We start from the raw sequence: 23,615 nt of genomic DNA on the forward strand, positions 1-23,615 counted from the left end.
ATATAATATTTAAGCACTTTTCTTCAGGTAGTTATCCAACACAGACATTTCAACTTTTACGGACATAAGTTTACAAGCCAAGAGACACGTTAGACATACCCTCCAGTTTAACGATATCTGGACAGTAGAAGTGGATCAGGGCTGCTAGAGCACAACCATCTGTACCATCTTTCAGCAGATTCTCCACCAATGGAATGCAGGGCAGCTGCTTAAGCAATGTTTGCTCCTTCCTGTAACGAGCCTACAATATAGAATGAAGAAATTTATAGAGACGAAGGCTCTGAAACATATGAAGAAACAGATTCATACTGCAGCTTTTACACTCCGTTAGTGAAAAAGCAGCGTTCAACAAATAGCTGAATATTCTCAGTGTTAAATGTCTTAAAGCTATTCATGTTATGCCCCATTTTGAATGGCATAAATAATATCTAAGAGCTACAATGGCAATACTGAGCCTTTCTTTCAAAACTACCAAGTTTTAATGATCTCTGTATAACACGCCAAATTAAATAACATCATACACCTTAATTAACATTCAACACTCATTGTTATATAATCAGAATGTAAAGACAATGAGACAAATCCTCAGCTGGTATAACTTCAGTTTACTGGCATGTCAAATGACTCGGTGAAGTTAGTGCACCTAAGAATCTTGCCCAAAATCTCATTTGTATAAACTGCCTTAATGACAAATTCAGAAGCAAGGAAATCTGCATTTGATCAGCTCCCTTTTTATTACTAGCACATATCATTATAAGCCGTTGTAAACATAGAGAAACATTAACGGTCAAGTGTTATGACTATGTAGTGGCCCAGTTATAAAAGGAAACAGTTTGAAAAACAACTCAAAGTATAAAGAGTTCATTAGTTCAGAATACCAAGATGGCCTCTATCTGCAGGGAATATATTTTTTATTATATTCATCATTCTTAGTTTCTTTTCACTTCTTCCTGTGAAAACAAATGGAGGTGGAAGAAAGTGATAAAGATTTTAATTTGTTAATATTATTTACTAAGACTTATTTCTAAAACAGTATTGCAGGATTACTTTTCTATTCATGCTATAGAACTACTTGCGATGCCTAGAGTGTTTCTGAGTTAATTTTAAATTTTATGCTATTTTTATTCATCTATACACACTAAACTGGAAGTCTCCCTGGCGGGACTCAGAAATCCTTGTGGCTGTTGCTCTTCCCAGCAAAGCTGAAGCTGAGTGTTCCTGTTTCCTACTCTCCACCTTCTGGCTGTGCTGGAACAATTGCTGATGGGGCTGGGTGGCAAGACCATTGATCCTGCTACATCTCTCTCCTCCTTTGTTTCTGCAGTGAATGAGTGGGCAGGGCTGGAGGTTTTCTGGGTGGGGTGGGAACTGTTTAAGCTAGCTTTGCTGGCAAAAAAGTTTGTGGAAGCACAGCTTAACCCTGATGGCTATACTTACTGTCACTGGATTTCTGTCAAGGATCAGATGGGATTATCTTTAGTGAATGTCAGTGTCCTCTAACTGGCCCAAGAAGTACAAGTCTAATCAGGCAACAGCAGTCACATCAGTTCTAGAAAAATAAAGGGCTTGTATTTGGCCCAGAGAACTTATACTTCAACCAATTAATATTTAAAAAAAAATCCCTACGAGTTAGTCTTTATTTCATACTTTGTATGTCAAGTATGCTGTATAAAAATGAAAATGCCATTTTTGCATGCTATGGGAAATATTCACTAACACCAAACAAAATCGTGTTAGAGCTTCATGCATTATTAATGCTCTTTCCCCACGTTAGTAATGCTTCCTACTATTTTTAATGAAATAGGCCAATTATGCTTGCAGTGAAAGTTTGTTCTTTTTCACTCTGTGGCAATCCAACAACACATTCTGATGAAAATCTGTAAATTTCAAATACCACGTTAATATGTCCATGTAATTTCAGCCATTTTGAGGAGGAAGTCTACAAAATATTGCAATTTAATTATGAAATAACGATAAAAGATACAGGTTACATATGGCCTCTAACATCACGGTCCAACAAGCCCTGTGTAACATATATTCTTTTAAATACCATCTTTTTAATTAAGTCATCAAAAATATTTGAAATTGATAATAGATTGGTCTTGTACAGTAAATCCTGTGAAAAAGTGTACTGTCACTTTAACGATGCCTTCACTGGCTTTATGAACAGTGCCCACAGATGCTGGAAACTGTGTCATATCATTAAAATGGACCTAGAAAGACGACTTAATTCATTGTAGACAGCATGCCAGGCACATTACTTCAGGAAAAATAAACTTAGATAACCTGGTATGGTAGGTTCATTAGGGTATAAAAGGCATCGTGTTTCAATTTGGTTGAAAAGATAAAAGAAATGATACTGAAAAATAAGAAGACACTGGTAATTGCACTGCATTTTTAATAAACTTCCATTTGAAGAAACTTTTCTCATCAGTTGCAATGTCTGCTAATAAATATGGATGCAATAATGCAAAAGATGACCCCCTACATTTATTATAAAGCTCTAGTGCTAATTTAAACATAAATGCTAATACAGGCATCTTGTTTCTGAGATCGTAAACCAGCCTGATTTAGCATCTTTGAGCTTATTCCACTTAAACAAGTCTAGGTATAGTCAAGGCACTCTCATATAAACACGGTCAGCTAAAGACGAACCAACAGCACACCAGCTACTCTGTCGTAAGTGCTCATCTGTATTCTGAGTTAATCACTAATAATGAATGCTCTTACGCATTTACCATATAGCAGATAACATGTTACGAACTGACTTCTCCGAGTAAGTTTTCAGCTGCCTGTATGCTCAGGAATATCTATCTCACTGTGAAACACTTGCTCTATGTAAGGAAGGAGATGCAAAAACTGGTTTGAACTGTCAGAGCAGGCTGAGCCACTGCCTTCCTTCTGTATTATCAGTAGCACTTGGGTTTCAACTGTATCTCTACTAAACTAATAAGCTCAAAGTAACATAAATACCACTAGGTCAAGTTGTTTATGGACAACTGTCAGACAAATTGGAGTTAGGCTTACAACAGATTGAATATTTTAGATTTGAATATAATTTCTATGCAATGGAAGAGAATCTTTAGTAAACTAACACCTTAGGCAAAAATAGAAGAAAATCATCTTCTGAATCTGGTTTGAAGTAGCCATCTTATTTTGTAGAAATGAGACAAAAAAAATTAAAGTGCGCTTAAATTTCTGATCTCAGACAAGTCCTTTTTTTTTTTCCCATTATTTCCTCCTTTGAATTATGCTATCTTAATTTCAAAACAAAATTAAAGGACTATACTGTGAAGAGCAGTGTATTTGTGTGTGTCACAACTGTAATAAAGAGCATTATAGAAAAATTGCCCATCTAGCATAAACTGTTATGAATTTAAATACTGATTAGTCTGCTGAAGACAGTACTTTTAAACTGTCTTTCCAGATACCAAATAATTTCTGTTGTTACTTACATGCAAGTGCCTTGTTATTTTTAATTCTGTTTGCAACGTATGAACAATCTTTTACTAGTTATGACAACAAATACCCGAGGGACTGCTAGATCAGTTATTTGGTAATCCTTAAATCAAAGACAGACCACAATTAGTTCCTTGGAATTCAGACCAGAAGTATGCAGTTCTGCATATGCCTAACCAGATGACTATTTTGTTCCCAGACAAACCTGTTGTAGAATAAACAATCTGAATGCATTTCAGGAGTGAATTACTAGAGGAAAGTTAATGAAAATCCCAAGGTGACACAGCACAGACAAAACAAACTTCATTGCAGACCCAAACAGTTACTTTTTATTGTTTTTAGTGACGTTACAGTCTCACTAAAGGTAGACTGCTTTGGGTTACTTTGTGTGGGGAGGGATTAACAGCAGTCTTAAATCAGCTGAAAAATTAGGGAATTCTCGACAAATGATTGCATATTGTTAAATCAGAGAATTTCAGATTCCATGTAGCATCAACAATCAAAAGCTATTTCTGCAAGTCTCTTTTAAAAAGAGAGTCAACATCAAATAACATATGTTTACTGTAAGCCTACGAAAAAATAGTTTGCAAAAAACCTGATCATTTGACATTAGTTAATAACAGGTAGCACTGCCTTATTCAAACCCATAGAGAACTTGACTTCTTGAAAAGTAATTCCTTATCCAGCATCATATCTTACATTTATTTTGCACAGATTACCTTGCAAAACAAGGTTCTGTATTGTGCACACCTTTGCAGAGCAATCTCTTATACAATTATCTTGTAGAGATAAATGAAATGAATGATTAGACCAGCATGACATGGACAAAGCCATTCCCAAAATAAGCTAGTTGATCAAAGTGAAGCAGTTGCGCAAACTTACAGGAACCAGTTTCCAAAACCATTTGGTAGGAGACTTCAGAGGAAGCAGTAGGAAAAAAGAGTAAAAGCAAAAAGCAAAGAAAAAAAAGGATCAATTTATCAGATGTCATAAATTACATTAACATTCTCAGTTTTGTGTAACAGTGAATTATAATTTAATGGTAAGCATTAGTGCACTGTAACCTCTGCATATTGAGCTAATTAGCAGAAATAACACTGGAGAAATATGTCTGCAGTCTTTGTAGATCAACATTATAATTTTCCCATGTGAACAGGTAAGATTGTCAGATCAATGCAGTTTTATTTAATGCTTTCACACATCTAATTGTACCCTACATCCGCAATCTGACTGAAGAATTCATTTGAGACTTGAAGTCATGGTATCACAAGTATCAAAATGAACTCCAGCAGCACACATGGGTAAGCAGGGAAGCTAAAGCAATGAAAAAAGGTATAAACACACTGTAGTACAGTATAACCAATTGCAGTGAAGTTTGCATTAGTTACTTCAAGCCAAACAGTTATGTTTATAACATTTAACAATATTTTTAAACTATCCTATGACAAGTTTTCAGAACAACAAGAGGTGCAGGCAGTTATATCTTTGCAATGACAAATCACATTAGCATCAGCTGCATGATGTGCAATGACCTGAAATGTAGATGCAGTTTTGGCTACTGGCAGAGAAATGATCAGAGTTGATACAATTCTAAACTCATATGTGATAAAAAAATACGACACCAAATTATAAAGAAAAAGTTTTACAAATATAAAATTTGACGTACAAGCTTAATCCTAAACACACTGAAGTCAATGAATTTTTCTGTAACTCTGTACATTAGTCTGGCATAATACTCATACTATTAAGGAAAGAAAATAATCACATAGCAGTATTATAAATACACACAGAAAACTTCACCACTATTGATTTCATTGTAGAAATTTGAAAAAAAAATTCAAACCAGTTACCAAAGTGCAGTAAAGCGTTATTATTAAAATACTGCACTGCTATAAAACCCTTAAAATAACTGTAGTAATGAAACAAAGCTTTTACGTAAAAAAGCTATTGTACACAAAAGGGTGTGCATTAGTTACATGACTATTCTCAACATTCTTCTCCTCCATTTAACTGAACCGTTACAGTGGAGAATCACAAAGCCACTTATAAGACGTGAACTACAAGATGTATGTTCGTGTGTGGCTCTAGATGTTTCAGTCACACCCAACTAAAGCACTGTCCAAAGGGTTCAGTTTCTCTTCACCACACTGAAATACAGTCAACGTATGGAAAAGTGCATGAATTCAAAACCAAATTATCTTAATTTTCAACTGCAATCGGAAATTCTAAACCATATTACAGACCAAGTTTTTAGGTAAATGGACTGAGATCAGACCTAGGCTGACTACTGTTCTACTTAACACTAATAGGAACATATTTGATTTATCAAGGTGAAGTGTATTTCAGACTTGGACTCAAAAGGTCCATCAATAACTATTTAATGATAGGTTAAAGAATTACTCTTTGGAAAAAGGCACACATTTGTTTGATTTCCAAAGGCTAGCTCTCTGTTACAGCACAAACTGAACTCAAAACTAGCAATCCAATATATATTTTTATTTGTCCTCTTGGCTGAAACTGTGGTTGAGATTACTCTGAATATGCTTTAAGAGACTGAAAATAATCAAGTTTGAATTCAAACAGACTATAAGATTTATAAATATACACTTTGTAAAGGCACTTAAAAGAGACAAAGTAAAGCTGAAATTTCTTGGACAACATAATGGGAATTCAAATGTCTGTTGAATTGGTGCTTTATATCAACAGAAATAAACTTTTTTCCCCTGTAATTTATTAAAAAAAAAAATTGGTCACTATAAAACAAACTGAGTAGAGAGTCCTAACTGACTTCTCCCAATATTTAAAAAACATAAAACCAAATAATAACAGAACAAAACAAAACAAAAAACCCACCAAAGAACAAAACAGTCCCTCAGGTTGAAGCCTTACAGTTTTACAAGAAGATTGTAAAGACTTAATCCTCCCTAACAAAAAGTTTTAAACATGACTGTGATAAATTTAACTCAATATAAAATCACCCTATGATGCCAAAAAATGACAGTCATGCCCTTCATTAAATACTTGTTTCTGCTGTTTTCCTTGCACCATCATTTGTGTTCATGCAGCTGTGCATTAATTGCATTAATTGGATCAAGAAGCTGATCCTGCTGCAAATTTTTCTTCGTGACAGGTTAGCTTTTGCTAGCAGTGGGGATCTATGACACATTGAATTGAAAGTGGAACTATGGTGTTAGTGTTTTACCTCCACACAAAAAGTTGCACTGTTTAAACTAATTTAAAAAAAAAACAAAACAAAAACCATTTAAAGAAGTCAGGTCTTTGGATGAGTACTCTTACATTTGTTTCTCTCATAGGATTTGCATTGATTCAGCGTAAATCTGTTACGACTGATTCAGTCTAAATCACAAAAGCAGATGGAAAAATAACAGGTTTTTGAGAAAGCTTCGACTAAATTGAAAATCAGTAGTTTAATCAGTGCAACCATACATTCACTACATATTATTCAACGGAAGCCTGAAAACCAAAGCTATTCACTACAAAACTTGAAATCCTAATTCTGAAAGAAGATGCAGAGACTCTACCAGAACAAGACGAGGTTACCACAAATCACTGGCTGATCAAGATCCACAGAGGACTACCTGGAACTAAAAATCATACAAACTCCTTCCCCTCTCATCTTCTACAGGAAGCTAGCAGCAGAAGAAAGTGAAGGAAAACAAAAGCAATCTCATAATCTGCTTTTATCCAGAAACAGAAAACAGGTATATCTTATCAGTTATATTATTTATTAATCTGTGTATATGACACTTACAATTTTTAGAAATGTAGAGATTTACTATTTATTGCAAAAAGATTCACTGCAGATTAGTAACAAAATAGTAAGGCACTGATTTGGCAGGCTTGAGGATTATGTTGAAATTATTTTTCACAACCAATAAATTTATGAACTTATCACAATAGGAAATTATAAAATAATTAAAAAGTCTGCTCATTAACTTTGTTTCACCTTTTAGGTAAATAACTTTGCTGCTTCTTGGCCAAAAGAATCTATTCTTCCCATGTTTGTTTGGCCAACTCTCTACAACAGCAAAAGAGGCATTCTTAATTTAAATTTAGTTCAGGTTGAAAACCTGACCACACCTTAGAATCTTTGAAACTTAAATATCCAAAGGTATATGGCTAAAGCAGGAAGGAGACTGAAAAGTTTCTTAAGTTTTAGAATGGAATCATCACCTTTTGAACCAGTAACTGTGCTGGTAACGTAGAGAACCTAAATTACAAAACAGAGCCCCAGTCTGAAAAGGATGGTGGAAGACAGAAAAGAGAGACAATGATATGTTCCAGTTCCCCTTCATGCTAAGTTTTAAAATACAAACAAAAGCAGCAGTTTGGAGTTTAAAAGTATCACAGAAAATAAAACAACTGAATTTAGATACTGAGAATTAAGCTACAACTGTAATATGAGCACAGAAAATGCTACACTTAATAAATATATAGAAGTGTAACTTAATTTTTCCATAAAAGCAGAAAACCATGTAATAATATTGCTTTAGTTAAGACAAAGGCAGAATTCAATCCCCCCACCTTTTTTAAGAAAATCTACTGACACTAATAACTAAACCCAGACATAGTACGAAATGACACACACAAAAAAAAAAAGAGAAAAATCACTCTAATTAGTATTCAGATAAAAAATTATATTCATGTTTCAGCAACATGCAAACCTGGTATAGGAGTTTAGCTACAGTTATTTCACAGCTGAGATATACAAAGTCGAGTCAGTGCCATAAAGTAACAGGACATGTCACTGATTCTGTGCTAGAAAAAGAGAAATACACGGACTGATATAATATGGAGACAGATAATCAGGTAAGACACCTGGATATCTGGGAATAAATACTAGGAGATGCCTGACAGGAGCTACATCATAATTTAACAGAAACTCTTGTTCAGAAACTTTGAGCAACTTGATTTGATGCAACTGATCTATCCAATGGATCTGCATTATAGTTTTCTTTGGAAAGATAGCTTTCAGTATGATCCACGGTTAAGAAATACAGGTTTTAGTTATGGCATTTAATGTGTTACTAAATCTCAGATGCTTGCACGTGTGCAATCACCATTAACGTTAGCAAAAGTAAGTGGAAATTTGGGAAATACTGCGAGGCATGTGACAAAAAGAATGGCTGAGATTTCAGAATAGTAAATTAGCCATCAGTTGAATTAGACTTTTTTTGCTCAAAGAAAACCTGGAGTTAAATAATCTCAATGAGTTGAAAATTTGTTGCTGTCCTCCTGCATGCAAAATAAAAAATTCAGTAATTCAACTGCCTTAAATATTTCAAAATAGATTTGACTGAATATTTCGTATGCTAGACATTTTCCAGAAGCAATTTCATCCATTTTATCATTGTATTCACTGAAACCTTAATATACAAATGGTATTTTGCCTCATTAGGCAAGTAATTTTATCCTAATTTTTCTCATGTACATTTCTCATGTCCTTCTCATGTGAAGGACAGCTAACTTCTAACAGCCCTTTTAAAAACAAAACAAGAAAACCCAAACACCAAAATCCACAATAAATTTACTGTCGGAAGAGACATTTAGGGGTCAGCAAGAGACTGAGGTTTTGCCCATGCTGAGATTTTAGCTAATAGCACTATGCTAATACAACTCCCCAGCATGGAATACCTTACTTGACAATGTAATTTATGTAGCTGAATCCCACACTGAAGCAAATAACAAAACGAGTACCTGGGACAATCGTATGTAAAATTCAGTGGATAGAAAAGAAGGCCTTAATTACAATTTTTTTCATGGTATGGCAACTGTAGCATGATTTTGCTATTTTGCAAATGCATTTGTACATTGGCAAACAGAAGAGGGCTCTGATTGTGTTACTGATTCACAATTCATATGAAAAACACCACAAACGCATACACCATTTTTATGTAACTGTTTTATTCCACTGGGTCCGTTTATGGGATCAGAGTTACAGACTGTATGAGTCTTTCAATGGTTGATTCAAAATGCTGACGTTAAAGGTAAATTACAAACTAAAAATTTTGTCTTGCTATTCCTAATATAAAATGCAAACTATAAGTGAAAATAAACATTACTGAATTTTTACAAACACAGATAATGTGTTTGTAATTTATGGCATTGCTCTGATAATAATATTCTCTTTGATATATCTCTGTTTACCATATATTAAGGCTCTCATACACTTTGGATTTCAAAAAATTATTCTCATCTTTCAACATGACCTAAAACACACACAAAACTTCCTACTATTATTTTCAGGAAAAAGAAAAAACACTAGAGGACAGAGGACCATAGGTTATCTCCTCGTCCCCCATTTATTTTATCTAAATTTGAAAAATGAACTTGTCAGGGACATCTTATTCTCTAGATTTCTATGCCATTATCACTACTGAACACAGATTATTTTCCATCCAGGATATATGCATCAGGGTCACACTACTATTGTAAATAATACCGTTTTCTTTTGTTGAGTCACATGCTAATTAGCCTTTATCATTCCTTATATTTAATAAGAAAACCCCACAAGTGCGAGGACATTCATTGCATTCATGCTTTTTGAAGCTGAACTTTTAATCTAGCCAGGTAAGCCACAACTCCTTCAGAGTAGCACTGTAAAGGAGATAGCTGCTTATGTGAAAACAGACCGGGACAGGAACTAGGATTACTGCCTTGCAGTAGCTAGGAAATCTGTTCTGCATTCAAGTGAAGGATTATACCAAAGGATGTTCAAACTGATTACCAACTCTCCAACAATAACTATATCACAATAGGATAAATGATCTCATTCTGAAGCAAGCAATTTTACATACTGTGGAACTGTATGCTATCCTTGCATATTTTGATGGGTATAATGCTATTTAATTAACTGTGCTCCGCAGACTAAAGAAAAAAAAATCCTGTTAGGAAAGGGAACAAGCATAATCTGTTTTTATTGTATACATAATAAAACCTGCCATCAACCAGTATTACGGATTATAGCCAGACCAATGCTTCCCATGATGCCACATACAGATTTCTGTTTTGAAATACATGCAGTTCACAAGGAAAAAATATTAAAAATCATGAATAAAAATGTGTTTTTTTTCATATCAGATCTGACTACAGTTTTAATTAATTCGAAAGTATTCATTAGTCTTAATAAGTTTCTCAGGATTAACATAACATGTTTCCCTGCTATCAAAGATTTATTTGTCAAAAGGACAAGGGGGAATACAAAGTGCAACTTTATTAGTGTTAAATTTAAATGGGTATTTTCAAGGAAATGATAAAACTAATAACAAAATGACTGAATACTAAACATTTGCTTTCTTTAACAAGCAGTTCAAAGTTCAATGTCTGCAAATGAATCTTCACCTATACATACTGCGTGCAAGTATTTTTTGTTTACAGATAAATGCTTATTCTTGTTTAAAAATATTTTAACTCCTACACCTACCTTTTGACCTCCTGCAGATTCTCCACTGTGATGGTCTTTTAGTTTTTGTTCCTGTTCCATTATGTCTTTCAAATGTTCATTTACCTAGAGACGAAATAGTTTATTCAATGGTCTGTTCCAAGAAACAAGTAATGGAAATTAAAAGTTTTCAAAAGGTCTATAAATCCCTACCACCTAGCTAACTGAAAAGACTAAACAAATATTTCAGACTATAGCCCTGAAGCATAATCAGCAAATGTCAGCTTCAGATGCAGCCTGGGGTCACTAGTTGTTAGTTTTACATTGTACAAACTAACTTGCTCCTTACTATGCTCTACCACATTTGATTACTAGTGTATCCTTGTTACTTGATTTGATTACGCAGTGAAGGCAGATCACTTCAAGCAAAATGTGTTCAAATACAAACAGAATACCTTGTTTTTAAATCATGATAAATCCCACAATAAGACGACAACTCTTAAAAAGCCGAAAAGAGATCCTCGAACATCCATCATGGGATCTCAATATGATAGTGACTGCTAAGATGTCATATGTAATGTATATTATAGTATTTTATTTAGACTTCCCATTTATTTGGTTCGTATGACATGTTTAATTTTTTTCCCACAAACTTTGCTTTTTATTATCCAAACACAGCAGATTAAGGAATAGCCTGTATCAGACCCAGTCTTGATATACCTACATACATATATATCTTACCCACTCATCTCTAATCGAATCACATGGAGTACAAAGACAACCCCAGCTTGCTTTTCCAGTACTCATACCTTGTTTATCCAGTACATAACAGCATCCTCAATGTCATAAGGTAGATCTGTAGCTTGGAAGAAGGACGAATACTGCTGAGTGCACGCAATCACTTTCTCAACGCTGACCATCTCTACAGTATATGCCATCATAAGAGTATCGATCATGGCCAAGTGAGCACTCTACAAAGAAAAGCAGCAATACCGAATCAGATTGCAAATAAATAAATACATTGAAAAAAAAAAATCACATTCTTACTTATCATTTCTGAACATAGCCACATACATGCTAAGACCAAAATTGTAAATGCCACAAGTTTTCTGTCTGGTTGTCAGTTTTTGAATGAAAGACAAATGAAGACAAACACACATAACAGATTTGAGAACACAATACAAAGCACAGGGATACTACTTAAGAAAATCCTTATTTCAAATTAAAATAACTTGTGTAACAAAATTAACACCAAAAATCAAGAACTGGAAATGGAAAGGAAAAGCAGTTTCAATGATTCAAACATTACATCACTTTTAAACAGAGCTACAGAGATCTTTTAAATTTGTCGCTCTGGCGAAAATAAAAACCCCTGCCTGATCAATGTTATTTGTACTGGAAATAAAAGCTGAGCCTGCCTGGTAAACAACCTTCATCACCATGAAAATGCTGCACTAGTAAGTGGAAGTTTATCTATTTTTAAAGTCATATACCAGGAAGAAGACACAACTATACTAGCCTTAAATTAAAACCCAATAGATATATAAGCACAACTAGGTTTACAATAAGCTTACTGATAAATGAAGTATAGCTTCTGTTAAAAGAGGAAGTATGTTTCTCCTGGTGTGGTTATGTATTGAAATGGCTATTTCACAGTTTGTAATAATTAACAACAAACAAACCAGCCCCCTCCCCCCACCAACCACAACAAGAGGATGACAACCAGGATTTACATTAGATTCTTGCAACTGAATAAGAAAATGATGGCAGTTTGTAGAGGCAGTGCCTACAGCTAAACAGATTCGTTTCTGCTTCATGATAAGAAGAACAGCAACAGCTTTCTAAGTATTAAGCAACATTTCCCATGAACCAGAGCAATTTCCAAACACTGTATTTTTAAAAACATTGCCTTTAAACACAGCTCACGATGCAGCCAAAGATCCCAAACACTTGTTAACACCATCACTTCAACTCTATAAAAAAAAAATAATATTCATATGAACATCTCCAAGGTAGCTAAAACAGCCATGGCAACAGCAATGAGCAACATGACTCACACAGCAATATGCTTTCTAATCATTATCGGTAAGGTAGTATGTGCACATCATTTATCCCAGAACTCCCAGCAGGAAAAAGATGAACAGATGCAGACTTTGTGCTGCCCTTAGTGTTTGTGTCGCTGACAAAAGTGATGATGCTGATCTCAGAAGCACGCAGCAGCACATACCTTTTTTAAAAAATGCAGTTAAGTTGATTGCTTTGACAAAAAAAGGCATACTGTATTAACTTTATCTACTAAAGACAGTCACAAAACTGTTCCTGACAGCCATCCTTCCTGGGTCAAGCTTATTCTCTCAGACCCTGGATGTGAACAGAGGGCCTCCTGTCTGCCCGACGCTCCATCCATGCTCCTAGCACAAGTAGTGCCACTAGGCTGGGAACCTGCGCCTCTTCATCCCTGCCAACATTGACCGACTCACTCAGAATAAACTCTTTTCACCATATTCATCTGCCTTAGCAATTTATTTACAGACCTTTAGTGGACAACTACTGATACAAACTCTTAGGTGCAAATGAAGGAAAGAGCTGGGGAATTCTTACCATGCAGTAATTAAGAAGGAAAAGACAGAGGGTATTGCCCATAACCAGTCTCCTGAGGAACCTGCACTCCAGTGTGAAATATGGCAATTCTATGCATAGATACGCAAGAGTCACTCCTCTGTTGGGCCAGCAATGCAGTGCAGAGGAGGAGCTGACAGAGTATCACATTAACTACTAGTAAACTCCCAAAACCTTGTGACGGATTGCAGAGCCCTGGTCAGGCATATGAACCCATGCAGCTCTGCAGGAGTTTCCAGCTCAGATCGCAGAAGGGTAGTTTAGCAAGTGTAAAACAGAAGAAAGAAGGGAAGACTTGGATCTTCTCTGACATCCAGGTGTCACGGCTCTAACAGTCTTTCCTTGCTGTATCTTTGCTGCCTAGTCTAAATAGCACCTGGGTTAAAACATGCCATTTCCAGAACCTCTCCAGGAAAAAAAAAAAAAAAAAAAAAAAAGAAAAAACCCAGATAGTAAAATAGCAAGAAAATGATGCTGTATTTGCTTTTCAAGACAAGGTAGTGCACAAAATGCGTTTCCCAGCCAGACATAAGAGTGGCCTCGTATGGAGTGCCACTGCTAGAGATGTGCTAAGAGTCCTCTGCGGTGACCCAGAACCGCTGGGACTGCCTGCTGCACAAGAGGATTTTTTTCATCCCCCGCCTGCAGGGTGGACACAGCCTTCCAGGTGAGGTCTGAAAACCAAGGAAGCTCCAAGCAGGTTCAGAAGCAGAATCTTCCTCCCCAACCCTTGATCCACGACTAGTTCACTGGCTACTGTGCCTGTGCTCTGAGACCGGCCTGCAAGAAAAGCAATCACTTCCAGAGTAATTCCCTCCCAGAAGGCATTTACTCGCCTTCACCTCCCATGCTGGATCACCCTTTTGTCTCTAGAACTTGATTGTGCCTATAAAGTGGATTGCCAATGGAGAGAGAAAGCCACTGAAACTGCTAATACATTATAAATACATTAAGAAAATTAAATTATTTAGAACTATCTCCCTGAGTCACATTTTCAATGTTTCTAGCAAATTATTAATGAACTGCAAACTACTTAAGCAAACAGAGGGAACAATGAAAGGGATGACTTTAGATAATACTCTGTACTATCAAAACTAGGGGTAGTAAACTTTTACTCGCATTGACTGGATCCATGTCACAACCCTTTATTTTATATAAGCTATCAACACAAGCGTCTTTGGAGTGTCAAAAGTGACTCCAAATTATTTTCTTCATAATCCAGGCAGGATGCTCAAAAGGAGATTTTTTTTTAAATGGTAAATAATAAAAAGAAGAATTTGAGTCAGCTTGGAGCTATTATCCTAAGAAACAAAGTACAAAATTGCTATTTTCCCAGTTACCAAAAGAGAACTTTATTTTACAAATAATTTATTTACTAATAAAAATATTTAAAAAACCAAACATCTATGGATAAGCATGTAAGATAACTTATACCTAAAATAGTTGTTTGTTTGTTTTTAAAAAAGGAGGTACAGAAAGAGAAGACTCTTTAATTCCAGATACAGCTCTACTGGTTTTCTTCCACTTACTCTGCAAAGACTCAGACAATCTGCATTCTTTTACATCTTTTAATTCACTATGCTCAACAAGAAAGACTAAATTAAAAACTGCACTACAAAAATAGTATCCTACTGTTCCAAATACAGGGTTTATCAGCATAGCCGCTGAAGTTCTCCAAAAGAACAGTTTTTAAAGAGTTATACTGATAGTAAATAAAGTTCTATTTTTTGTACATCTCTCACTGAACAGCACATGTTACGTACAGCTAAAAATGCAAGCAGGAGAGGTCACTTTTACTCGTCAGATCTGCAATTATGACACAAGGAAGCAACCTTTCGTATTGGGCGTGGTGGAGTAATACAGATACCACTCTGAGCTGGGCAGAAACTAGGATCAGCTGCTCTGCAATGTCTTCTTCCTCTGGACAAGCCTCTAATACAATGCTCAAAGGAACTCCCCAGCAGCTGATGATGACTGCTACCAAGATGGTATTCTAAATGCTGCTATTTCCTCCAATATGTCAGCATTCTGACATGTAGCATTAAAAAAAAAAAAAAAAAAAAAAAAAAAAAAAAAAAGAGAGAGAGACAGGCAGAATTTCACGCTGTCACATACCTCCCACATCCAGAACTGTAGCAAGGCATATTTGGGTAAGGACACATGATTTTGAAAAAAAATTCATTTTTTAGAGAAATAAAAAAAAAAAAAAATCAGTAAGATTTTAAGTTATGGAGTAGAATACAAAACCACTGGAGAAATATCTTTAAAAAAAAATAAATCAAGATCAACACCGCAGCAGTGAATAACACAGAAAGTAATACACTTTTATCACAAAACTTTTTTAAGCAGAAATTTGGTTTAAGCCAATTCAAAAAAATCTTTTCATTCTTTGATCATTTCACTACATCGATGCAGAGTACTAAAGTCTCACATGGCACATTACAAAATATTTAAAAAAAAATCATACAAAATGCTGGATTGTCAGAGGTATTTTATTTTCTAAGACACAAACATGGTTTTGTCTTTCCCAGCTATACCCTGCACTGAACACAAGAGTTTTAACTCAGTAATCTTTACAATCTCATGTAATTACTAGTTAGTTTCTGACCTGTAACGTAGGTTCCGCAGCTTTCTTTTCTACTGCTGAATAGTTCAGTAAGCAGCTTACTGAACTGTAGAAGAAAAATTATTCCGAGCAAGACTGCTAATGCCTTCTCTGTCTGCCTGATCTTTGATTACAGAGCTTGCTCCACCTCCAAGCGACAAACAACTTTATTAAAAAGTATAGTAAGCAAAAGGTGCATATGATACTGTGCACACAGATAGTTGTGGATAAATACCACATATTATCAAGAGCTCTTATATTATTACCTAACTATTAAGGATTTTTCTCATATTCCATTAAAAGATATTCAAGTCAGGAGTTCTCTTTTGGCCTGCCCCTTTAGGAAAAACGTTGACAAAGCCATTTCCCACTATGGTGCTTGAAGAGAGAGACAGACAGAAAGAAAGAAAACTGAGGACGTAATTGTTATCCTCATGTTAAAATAAATAAGTTACTCTTTCCTTGAGTCTTTCATTGAAAGAGAGAGTCCCCTAGTCTCATTCTGCTTCAGAGAAGCTAGTTGATCTTTGACAGGATATGGCTTTTGTAAACAGGAATATGTGTTTTTGTTCTTATGGAAGCTGGTTGTGCTTCAAGAATTTTTTGGCAAGAATTTTGTGAAGGAATTTGGTCGTATTTAAAAAAAAAAAAGGCTTCACACCTGTAGTTCTCACTTGCACAACACACATGTATTTCCAGCTAAATTCCCCAAAGATTTTGCCTACGCTGGGTCAGGCACTTGAGCAAGGAATAGAAGAGATCAGCTCTCTGCAATTAGCCAGGAGAATATTTATATCACCTTTGGATGAATAGCTATCCATGTAACCACTCTCTCTACCTGCTGAAAACAGAGGTTTTGGATCCAGGTATTTCTCACAATACAGGAAAAACCAGTAAGTTGACCCAGTTACTTCAGTTAACGGTAAGGTAAAGAGTAAATTCCATAGGCTTGATGAAACTTACTCTGAAGATATTACATACAAGTAAACACTAAGATTACAAATATGCGGAATGTTTAGTGTATTCCTGAAAATAATTGATCTAGTAATGCTAACTGTAAGTAACATTTCTTCAAATAAAACTGAAATTCCTATTAATGTTCTGCCAGTATATACCAGTTCTTAAATTAACATTTCCTTTTATGATTATTACCACAGAATACTGCAGGAGGTGAGGAAGGAATTAATAAGTAGAGCCAATACGTGATAACTCTACTACAAACTTCAAAGCTATTGCTTCATTTCAACAACATTCATAAAGTAAAATGAAGACAACTCTGACGCTACAAGGGAAACGGTAGTTTTAGAAGATTTCAATCAACAAAACAGAGCAGTCTGAAGTAGTCAGTTCTGCCCCGTTTAATGATTTTTGGACCTAATTATTTTCTAGCCTCACAAAGTACTTATGCCTAGCACAATTCTAAAATAACCCTAGTTGTCCAGTTATTCTTGTCCTGCAATGGAACAATCATGTCAAATTACCCCCTCACAGCATTTTCATCAAGAACAAGCGCTTAACTCTGATAAGATGCTTGTTCAGCAAGAATGGGCATTACTGAGTCACGCTAAACACATCGTAGCAGGTTCTGCAAGGTAGAGGAAATGGTTTTACCTTTCAATATTTATGATAACCTTCCGTATTTGATTAACTTTAAAAATTCAGTAATCGATTATATGAATATATATAAAACATCATTATTTGACTGACCATACACATCTGACATGGGAAATGCAATTCACTGATAAAAAAACCCAGTATTTGTTAAGTACAGACACTTGCTGAGTTAAGCATTTTTATAGCCCTTCTAAGTTCTTCTACCTAAGGTTTCCTCTTTATGCTTGTTAGGGAATTTAATCATTTGATCTATTAACTCAATCCTAATTAAATACTTAACAGAGATTCCCAAATTCTTTCTGAATCACATAACCAAGTGAGACCTTGCTCCACTCCAGGTCATAGTGAAACAAAATACCTGCACAACATACACTGGAATCAAGAACCAGTAAATGGTGCTCATCACATTATATTTATTTTGTATTTTATTTGTATTTTGTATTTTATAGTTTCGCACTACCTACTTTAATTGTGTTTTTTTTTTTTTTTATTATACTTAAGAATTACTCCAGAAGTTGCCTGTATCTTATTTACCAGAAGAATCGAGTGCCTAATGGTAGAATGGTAGAAAACACAAAGGCAATTCAGTGCCTTTATGCCAAGTACTCCGTGTTTCAAAAACAAAGTGTTTGTAGCTGGATAGGTTAGACTAACATGAGGAATTAATGTAGGAACTGATAACAAGATAGTTATACACATTTAGACAAATAAATAACACCATCCTCAAATTTCCCAGAGTATTTTGGTTTTGTAGATAATTAAGGATTTTCCTAGATCACACTATCAAATCTTGTCCAGATAAACCAGAAACAAAAATCCCTCACAAGAATTTATATTTTGTTACATACGTGCCCTGCCTCCTTGCTCTTATGCTCTGGGCATTTAAACCAAGAAGAAGCAGTAATTATATAAAATACCATCTGAATTCCTTCTGTAACAACAATCTCCACCAATCCTTGAAGAATACAGGAGTGGGAAAAAGAGAAACAGGGCTTTGTTACAAACTGATTATATCCATATATAAATAAAAAGTAGTTCCTTCTTCCTGACTCACTCATACCTGCATAGTAATGACATTAAAAGCAGTGGTTTAACAACTTTGGCAACTCAGCTAAAACACCTCCAGAGGCAGTTATCACCAGGAAGTATCCAAGCCTGTTCGTCTCAGAACATCGGCTGAAGGAACACAGCCTGAGGAGTGCTGGAGAACTACCACTTCCACATAGAGATGCAGCAGCAGTGACAAGACAAGTTGGGTTGCTACAGAATTTGGGGTGAAGAGTTCAGGTTTGGGTGGTATGCTATAAATATATAAGATAGGAAGTTAGAAAGGGAAAGAGAGAAAAGAGGCTGAGGTCCCAAAATAAAAATAAATGTAGGGCTGGGGTACTTATTCATGGAGATGAGAGTGGAAGGGGACACAGAGGCACATCTCCTCCAGTGCATGAGTTCGCCTGGCACTGTGCCACAGCACACATCAAGTCCCACTGACAAAGCCGCTCAGAGCCACTGCTCAGTATGTTCTCAGAGGAGACTAGTTTTCAAAAACTTTGCAACATTGACTTCTAGTTAACCCATTCCAGGCTTAAATGCTGATAGCCTTTTTTGAATGGCAGCTTTTGCTGCTCACGTAACTGATATAACATGATTTCTGACTAATCTTCACTTCTGTTTTGCCTTTTTCTTAATCTGAAACTACTCTCACACTTTATCTCAAAACCCTGCTTAAACAAGGTTTAAAGCATTAAATGAATGTAAAAGACCCATCTGGTAGAAGTCACGCCATCAATTTGATAGTACAAAAATAATTTATTAAGATTTTGCCTAAAGTCATATGGAGGATGAAATTTTACATAATTCTCAACATTTCACACGTCTTTCTCTTGCCCATTGGCCTCTGAGTTCTTATGAACTAAGTTCTAATAATGAGCTGTTCTGCACATAGTACTAATGAGAGTGAGAGAAAAATGATGCTTTAATTACAGTGATGAATAGTACAATATACTGGTTTGTTCAATTGCTGTGTTTGACACAACAGATTGGAAGGTTGACTACTCATTGCAATTTAGGATGAGTCTCAGTTTGAGATCAAATGTAAGAAGCTTCTCATTTTCTACAATTTACTGGAGAGGAACTCAAATAATATTTGAAAGAACTTAGAAACCTAGAAAAACTTAGACAAACCTCCTTCTCAAAGCAAGTCCAACCAGCTCAGGTTTCTCAAGGACTTCTTCAGGCAAATTTTTAGAATCAACAAGGATGGAGAATCTACAGCCTCTATGGACAACCACCTAATGTCTTCTATCACATTAAGAGTTAGGTGGTATCCTTCTCAGTACAAAATCACAGCCTCCTGGAAAATATATGGCTAAACTAAAATGCTGAAAAAGACTACGTAGCTCTCATTTGCTTCAAGTACTGAGCTCTCAAGATCACTATTTGTGTCAATTTGTGTCAGTGTTTTTGGTTTGTTTTGGGTTTTTTTGGGTTTTGTTGTTTTTTTTTTTTGTTTTGTTTTTTTTTTTTAAAATCACAGAACACTGCTTTCCTGCAAGAGGAGAGATGAAATTAGCTATGGTTCCCTCATTTCTCAAACCAAAAAAGACTCAAAGTACGGACACATCATCAATGAAAATCTCCAACTAAATTCCAGGATTGTTGCTAAAGAACCTGCTACTCACCTAAAGCCCAGCTGAACACTGGAAGTTGTCATGCTGCTCTGTTACAATATAAATCCAGAACACCTTCAATAAAAGTGTAAAAAGATGCAGACTTTAATCCAGTGTAATTCACCCTACCACATAAAGCCTAAATTGTTACAAGATGGTATTAGAAGTTGAAAACAAACAGGATGTTATCTTTCAAAAGGGGGAAACAAGCATTAATTTTTGCATGAAGAGTCCGTATAAAGTGTTCCTATATTTTCATCTGAACAGGCTTCTTATAGTTTTCCTTCTGTTTTTCTGTGTCATGTCATTTTTTAATGTTTAATTTACTAGCATTATGGTGAGGTGGCTGCATCTGCACAGTTCTGGGACGGGCCTTTCAGGGTGAGATCTTAACTCCTACATTCTACTCAATTTCCTCAGGAAATTCCGCCCCCCCCCGAACTCATGTGAGACCTTTGCCAAAATACAATACTGGAAATAGAGACTTAAATTACTCAGGGAAGGCATTTTAAGAACAACTTTTAATTATAAACAAGAGATTTGGGTTTTTGTTGCAAATCTCGTATTTGTTTTTGAGAGGTGACCATCCTTCTTCATCCAAATTTGTATTTTTCTTATATGTTGGGGAAATGTGTATCTTTTAGCATCTTAAATAAAACAAAAATTTAGTGTTGAAACTAATGCTTCTGACATGCAAGCATCCAAGACCTAGGGACAACTTCATTCCGTCAAATATCACCATATTTTTATAAAACTACTGCCCAAGAGCCTATGAAATGTTTCTATGACTATTTTTTAAACTGCTCATACACAAAACAATCTAGTTTTAGGACAGAAGTGTTAGAATCTTTCTTAGGCTTAGCCTTCTTTGTTGATTTAGAAAAATACTGGCTAAAGAAGCCAAAACATTATTTCTGGTCATTTCAACACACTATCTTCAAAAAAGGAAAACCAGCTTCAATTTTTACATGAAAACATAATATGAAGTCTTGTGCATTTGCATATGATCAGGCTCCTAATAATTTCCTTGCTTTTTCTGTATTAACCATAAAAAGGGCAGAGAAATAACATCATCACACTGATTATTGTAATGGCAATTACATTAAGAATAGGAGGTTTTTGTCCTTTTTCTCAAAGGTTTACCGGAATATCACATTTATAGACCATAACACAGCACAGTAAGACATGAGAGGGAAATTGACCTCATCAGATATTTACTTCCAAAATAACAGCCAAGGTCAAAAGAAATGTCCCAGCCTCCTGCTTAAATCAACTCTATCAGCAGCACTGAAGAAATCAAAACAGACACAGAAAATTATACTGATCACAAGAAACCTGTTTCTCTACGGCTGTTAATGTAGTAAAACCTTGTAAGCGACAAGCCGCTGACTAATAGCATTACTAAATCAGACAGCTGACCAACATTTTTTCATCTACTTATTAAAGGACTGTGACAGGCCAGCCACAACAGTAGCTGCTAAACAAGGACATGGTCCACAGCAATGTTACGGCAGAAGGGGGAAAGGTGCATTAGAGTTGTTTTAATAAATATATTCAAAAGCCTTTCCACTTGTTTAGTTAATCTAGACTAAACACCAAGTGTTAAGAGAGATCTTGAACCTCTAAAGTTAAGTAGGGTTTTTTTCAGATAAAGACTCTTACATATGCACACATGGGCATAGAACAGTTATTTTACTGTAAACTTTATGATCTGTTTTTTCATCTTCCCAATTAACTCTGTACTCAGGTATATAATTTAAAGAGCAATCTGTGTGCCTTCACAGAGATCCCACTGTGCTAATAATCCTTTTTAACAGATTACTTGCACCCAGTGGCGTCCACTTCATCCACTGCTACAGATTTTCTCAGGACATCTGGCTGTAGTCCCCACCCCCATAAGCTTCTGCTCAGCTTATATATATATGTAGGCTATTCATGTGTACATATATATAGGCTATGTTTGCATAAGGAACTGCTGCAGATGAACAGGAGCAGACTGGCAGACAGAAAAGGGCTGAGGACAAAATACCTACAATACAGACTTCTGTTGTCAACCATTTCTCCACTTTGAAAATAATCTGGAATTTAAGCAGTGTATTAGTAAAGGCACTAGTTGTCCTTCTATCAGCTTTTCTCAAAGATGGGAAGGTCAATGGAATACTAACTAAAGCTTTTCTTAAAAGTCACTTTGGTAAAGGAATGAAAAATAGTTATAGATATGATACTGTCTTCAGTAAGTACGTTTTCTTTCCAAGAAAACTGTATTTTTAAAAATGAAAAGGGTAATTAGCTTGTGGCCTACCCATAAAAAGACACTAGAATGTTCTTTTCCAAAGAATTAAGGTAGAATAGGAGACCACCGTGGACTAGAGACAACTTCTCAGTTAAATGGTAACCAAAGTAAAACGATGCATGTTCTCATGCTTCGCAAGTATCTGTTTGTAAACTGATACTTTTTATGACACGAAAATAAACTGGATAAGTCTCTCTCCTCCATCTCCCTTTGGTAATGACATAACTGCCAGTTCATATTTAAAGATTAAAACAATAAACCACACTATCATGTTCTCATTCCTCATGCCTTTTTGGTTCATAGTGTTATTCCAGGAGGTGTTGCATAATCAGTAGCTTTCAAAACAGTAGTCAGTTACAGCAATAACCTGTTCATATTGTACTAAACAACTGGTTTTTTTGGCAAAATATCACTCCTCCTTTTCTCCCAACTAAGGCAAGCTGAGTAAGAGGCCATGGTGATAAATGAAACAAGACAGAGAAAACAGCTGAACAGAAGAACACAATACAGAACCATGAAAAATGGTAACCCCTATCCTTTCATTTTCAAAATAACACATTTCATTGACTTAAGATGGCTATTACTAGAATGTAAGTATTTGCTGTGCTTCCAAGAATAGCAGTAAATACCAATACTATTATATGAAGCCTCTGCTACAAGCACAGGATACCTCAGTGCATGCTGTCCAGAAACCACACAATAATGATGAAACATTTGCTTCAGCAAAATGTGTGATCCCCATAACCAAACCTCAACTATTAAATCATCTCGTTAACTAGGAAGAAGAGGGGACACGAAGGGAGAGAAAGAACAGGAAAGCAAGTTATTTTATGGCTATCCTTAAATGATGAATTCGGAGAACAACAGCTTGTTAAACGTTAGGTCCCATCAGCAGTGTCGCATACTGCCACGGAGGGATGAGCACAAGGCCCCACACAAACAATACGTAGTGTG

The 23,615-nt window shown here is 35.6% G+C and overlaps 1 protein-coding gene across 4 annotated transcripts in view; it reads right to left on the minus strand.

Moving 5' to 3' along the window:
- CAMSAP2 (calmodulin regulated spectrin associated protein family member 2) overlaps window positions 1-23,615 on the minus strand; it is a 92,199-nt gene that overhangs the window by 33,279 nt on the left and 35,305 nt on the right. For 2 of the 4 annotated variants that reach the window (XM_063343107.1, XM_063343108.1), the window contains exons 3-6: window positions 11,671-11,832; window positions 10,904-10,987; window positions 4,342-4,374; window positions 100-241 (exon numbers count right to left, since the gene is read on the minus strand). In XM_063343107.1, coding sequence (XP_063199177.1) covers window positions 100-241; window positions 4,342-4,374; window positions 10,904-10,987; window positions 11,671-11,832 — 421 coding nt within the window. The remainder of the gene's footprint in view (window positions 1-99; window positions 242-4,341; window positions 4,375-10,903; window positions 10,988-11,670; window positions 11,833-23,615) is intronic. The other 2 variants (XM_063343109.1, XM_063343110.1) reach the window with 1 other exon arrangement.

The sequence above is a fragment of the Chroicocephalus ridibundus genome, chromosome 8 (genome assembly GCF_963924245.1).
Source record: "Chroicocephalus ridibundus chromosome 8, bChrRid1.1, whole genome shotgun sequence".
Lineage (NCBI taxonomy): Eukaryota > Metazoa > Chordata > Aves > Charadriiformes > Laridae > Chroicocephalus > Chroicocephalus ridibundus.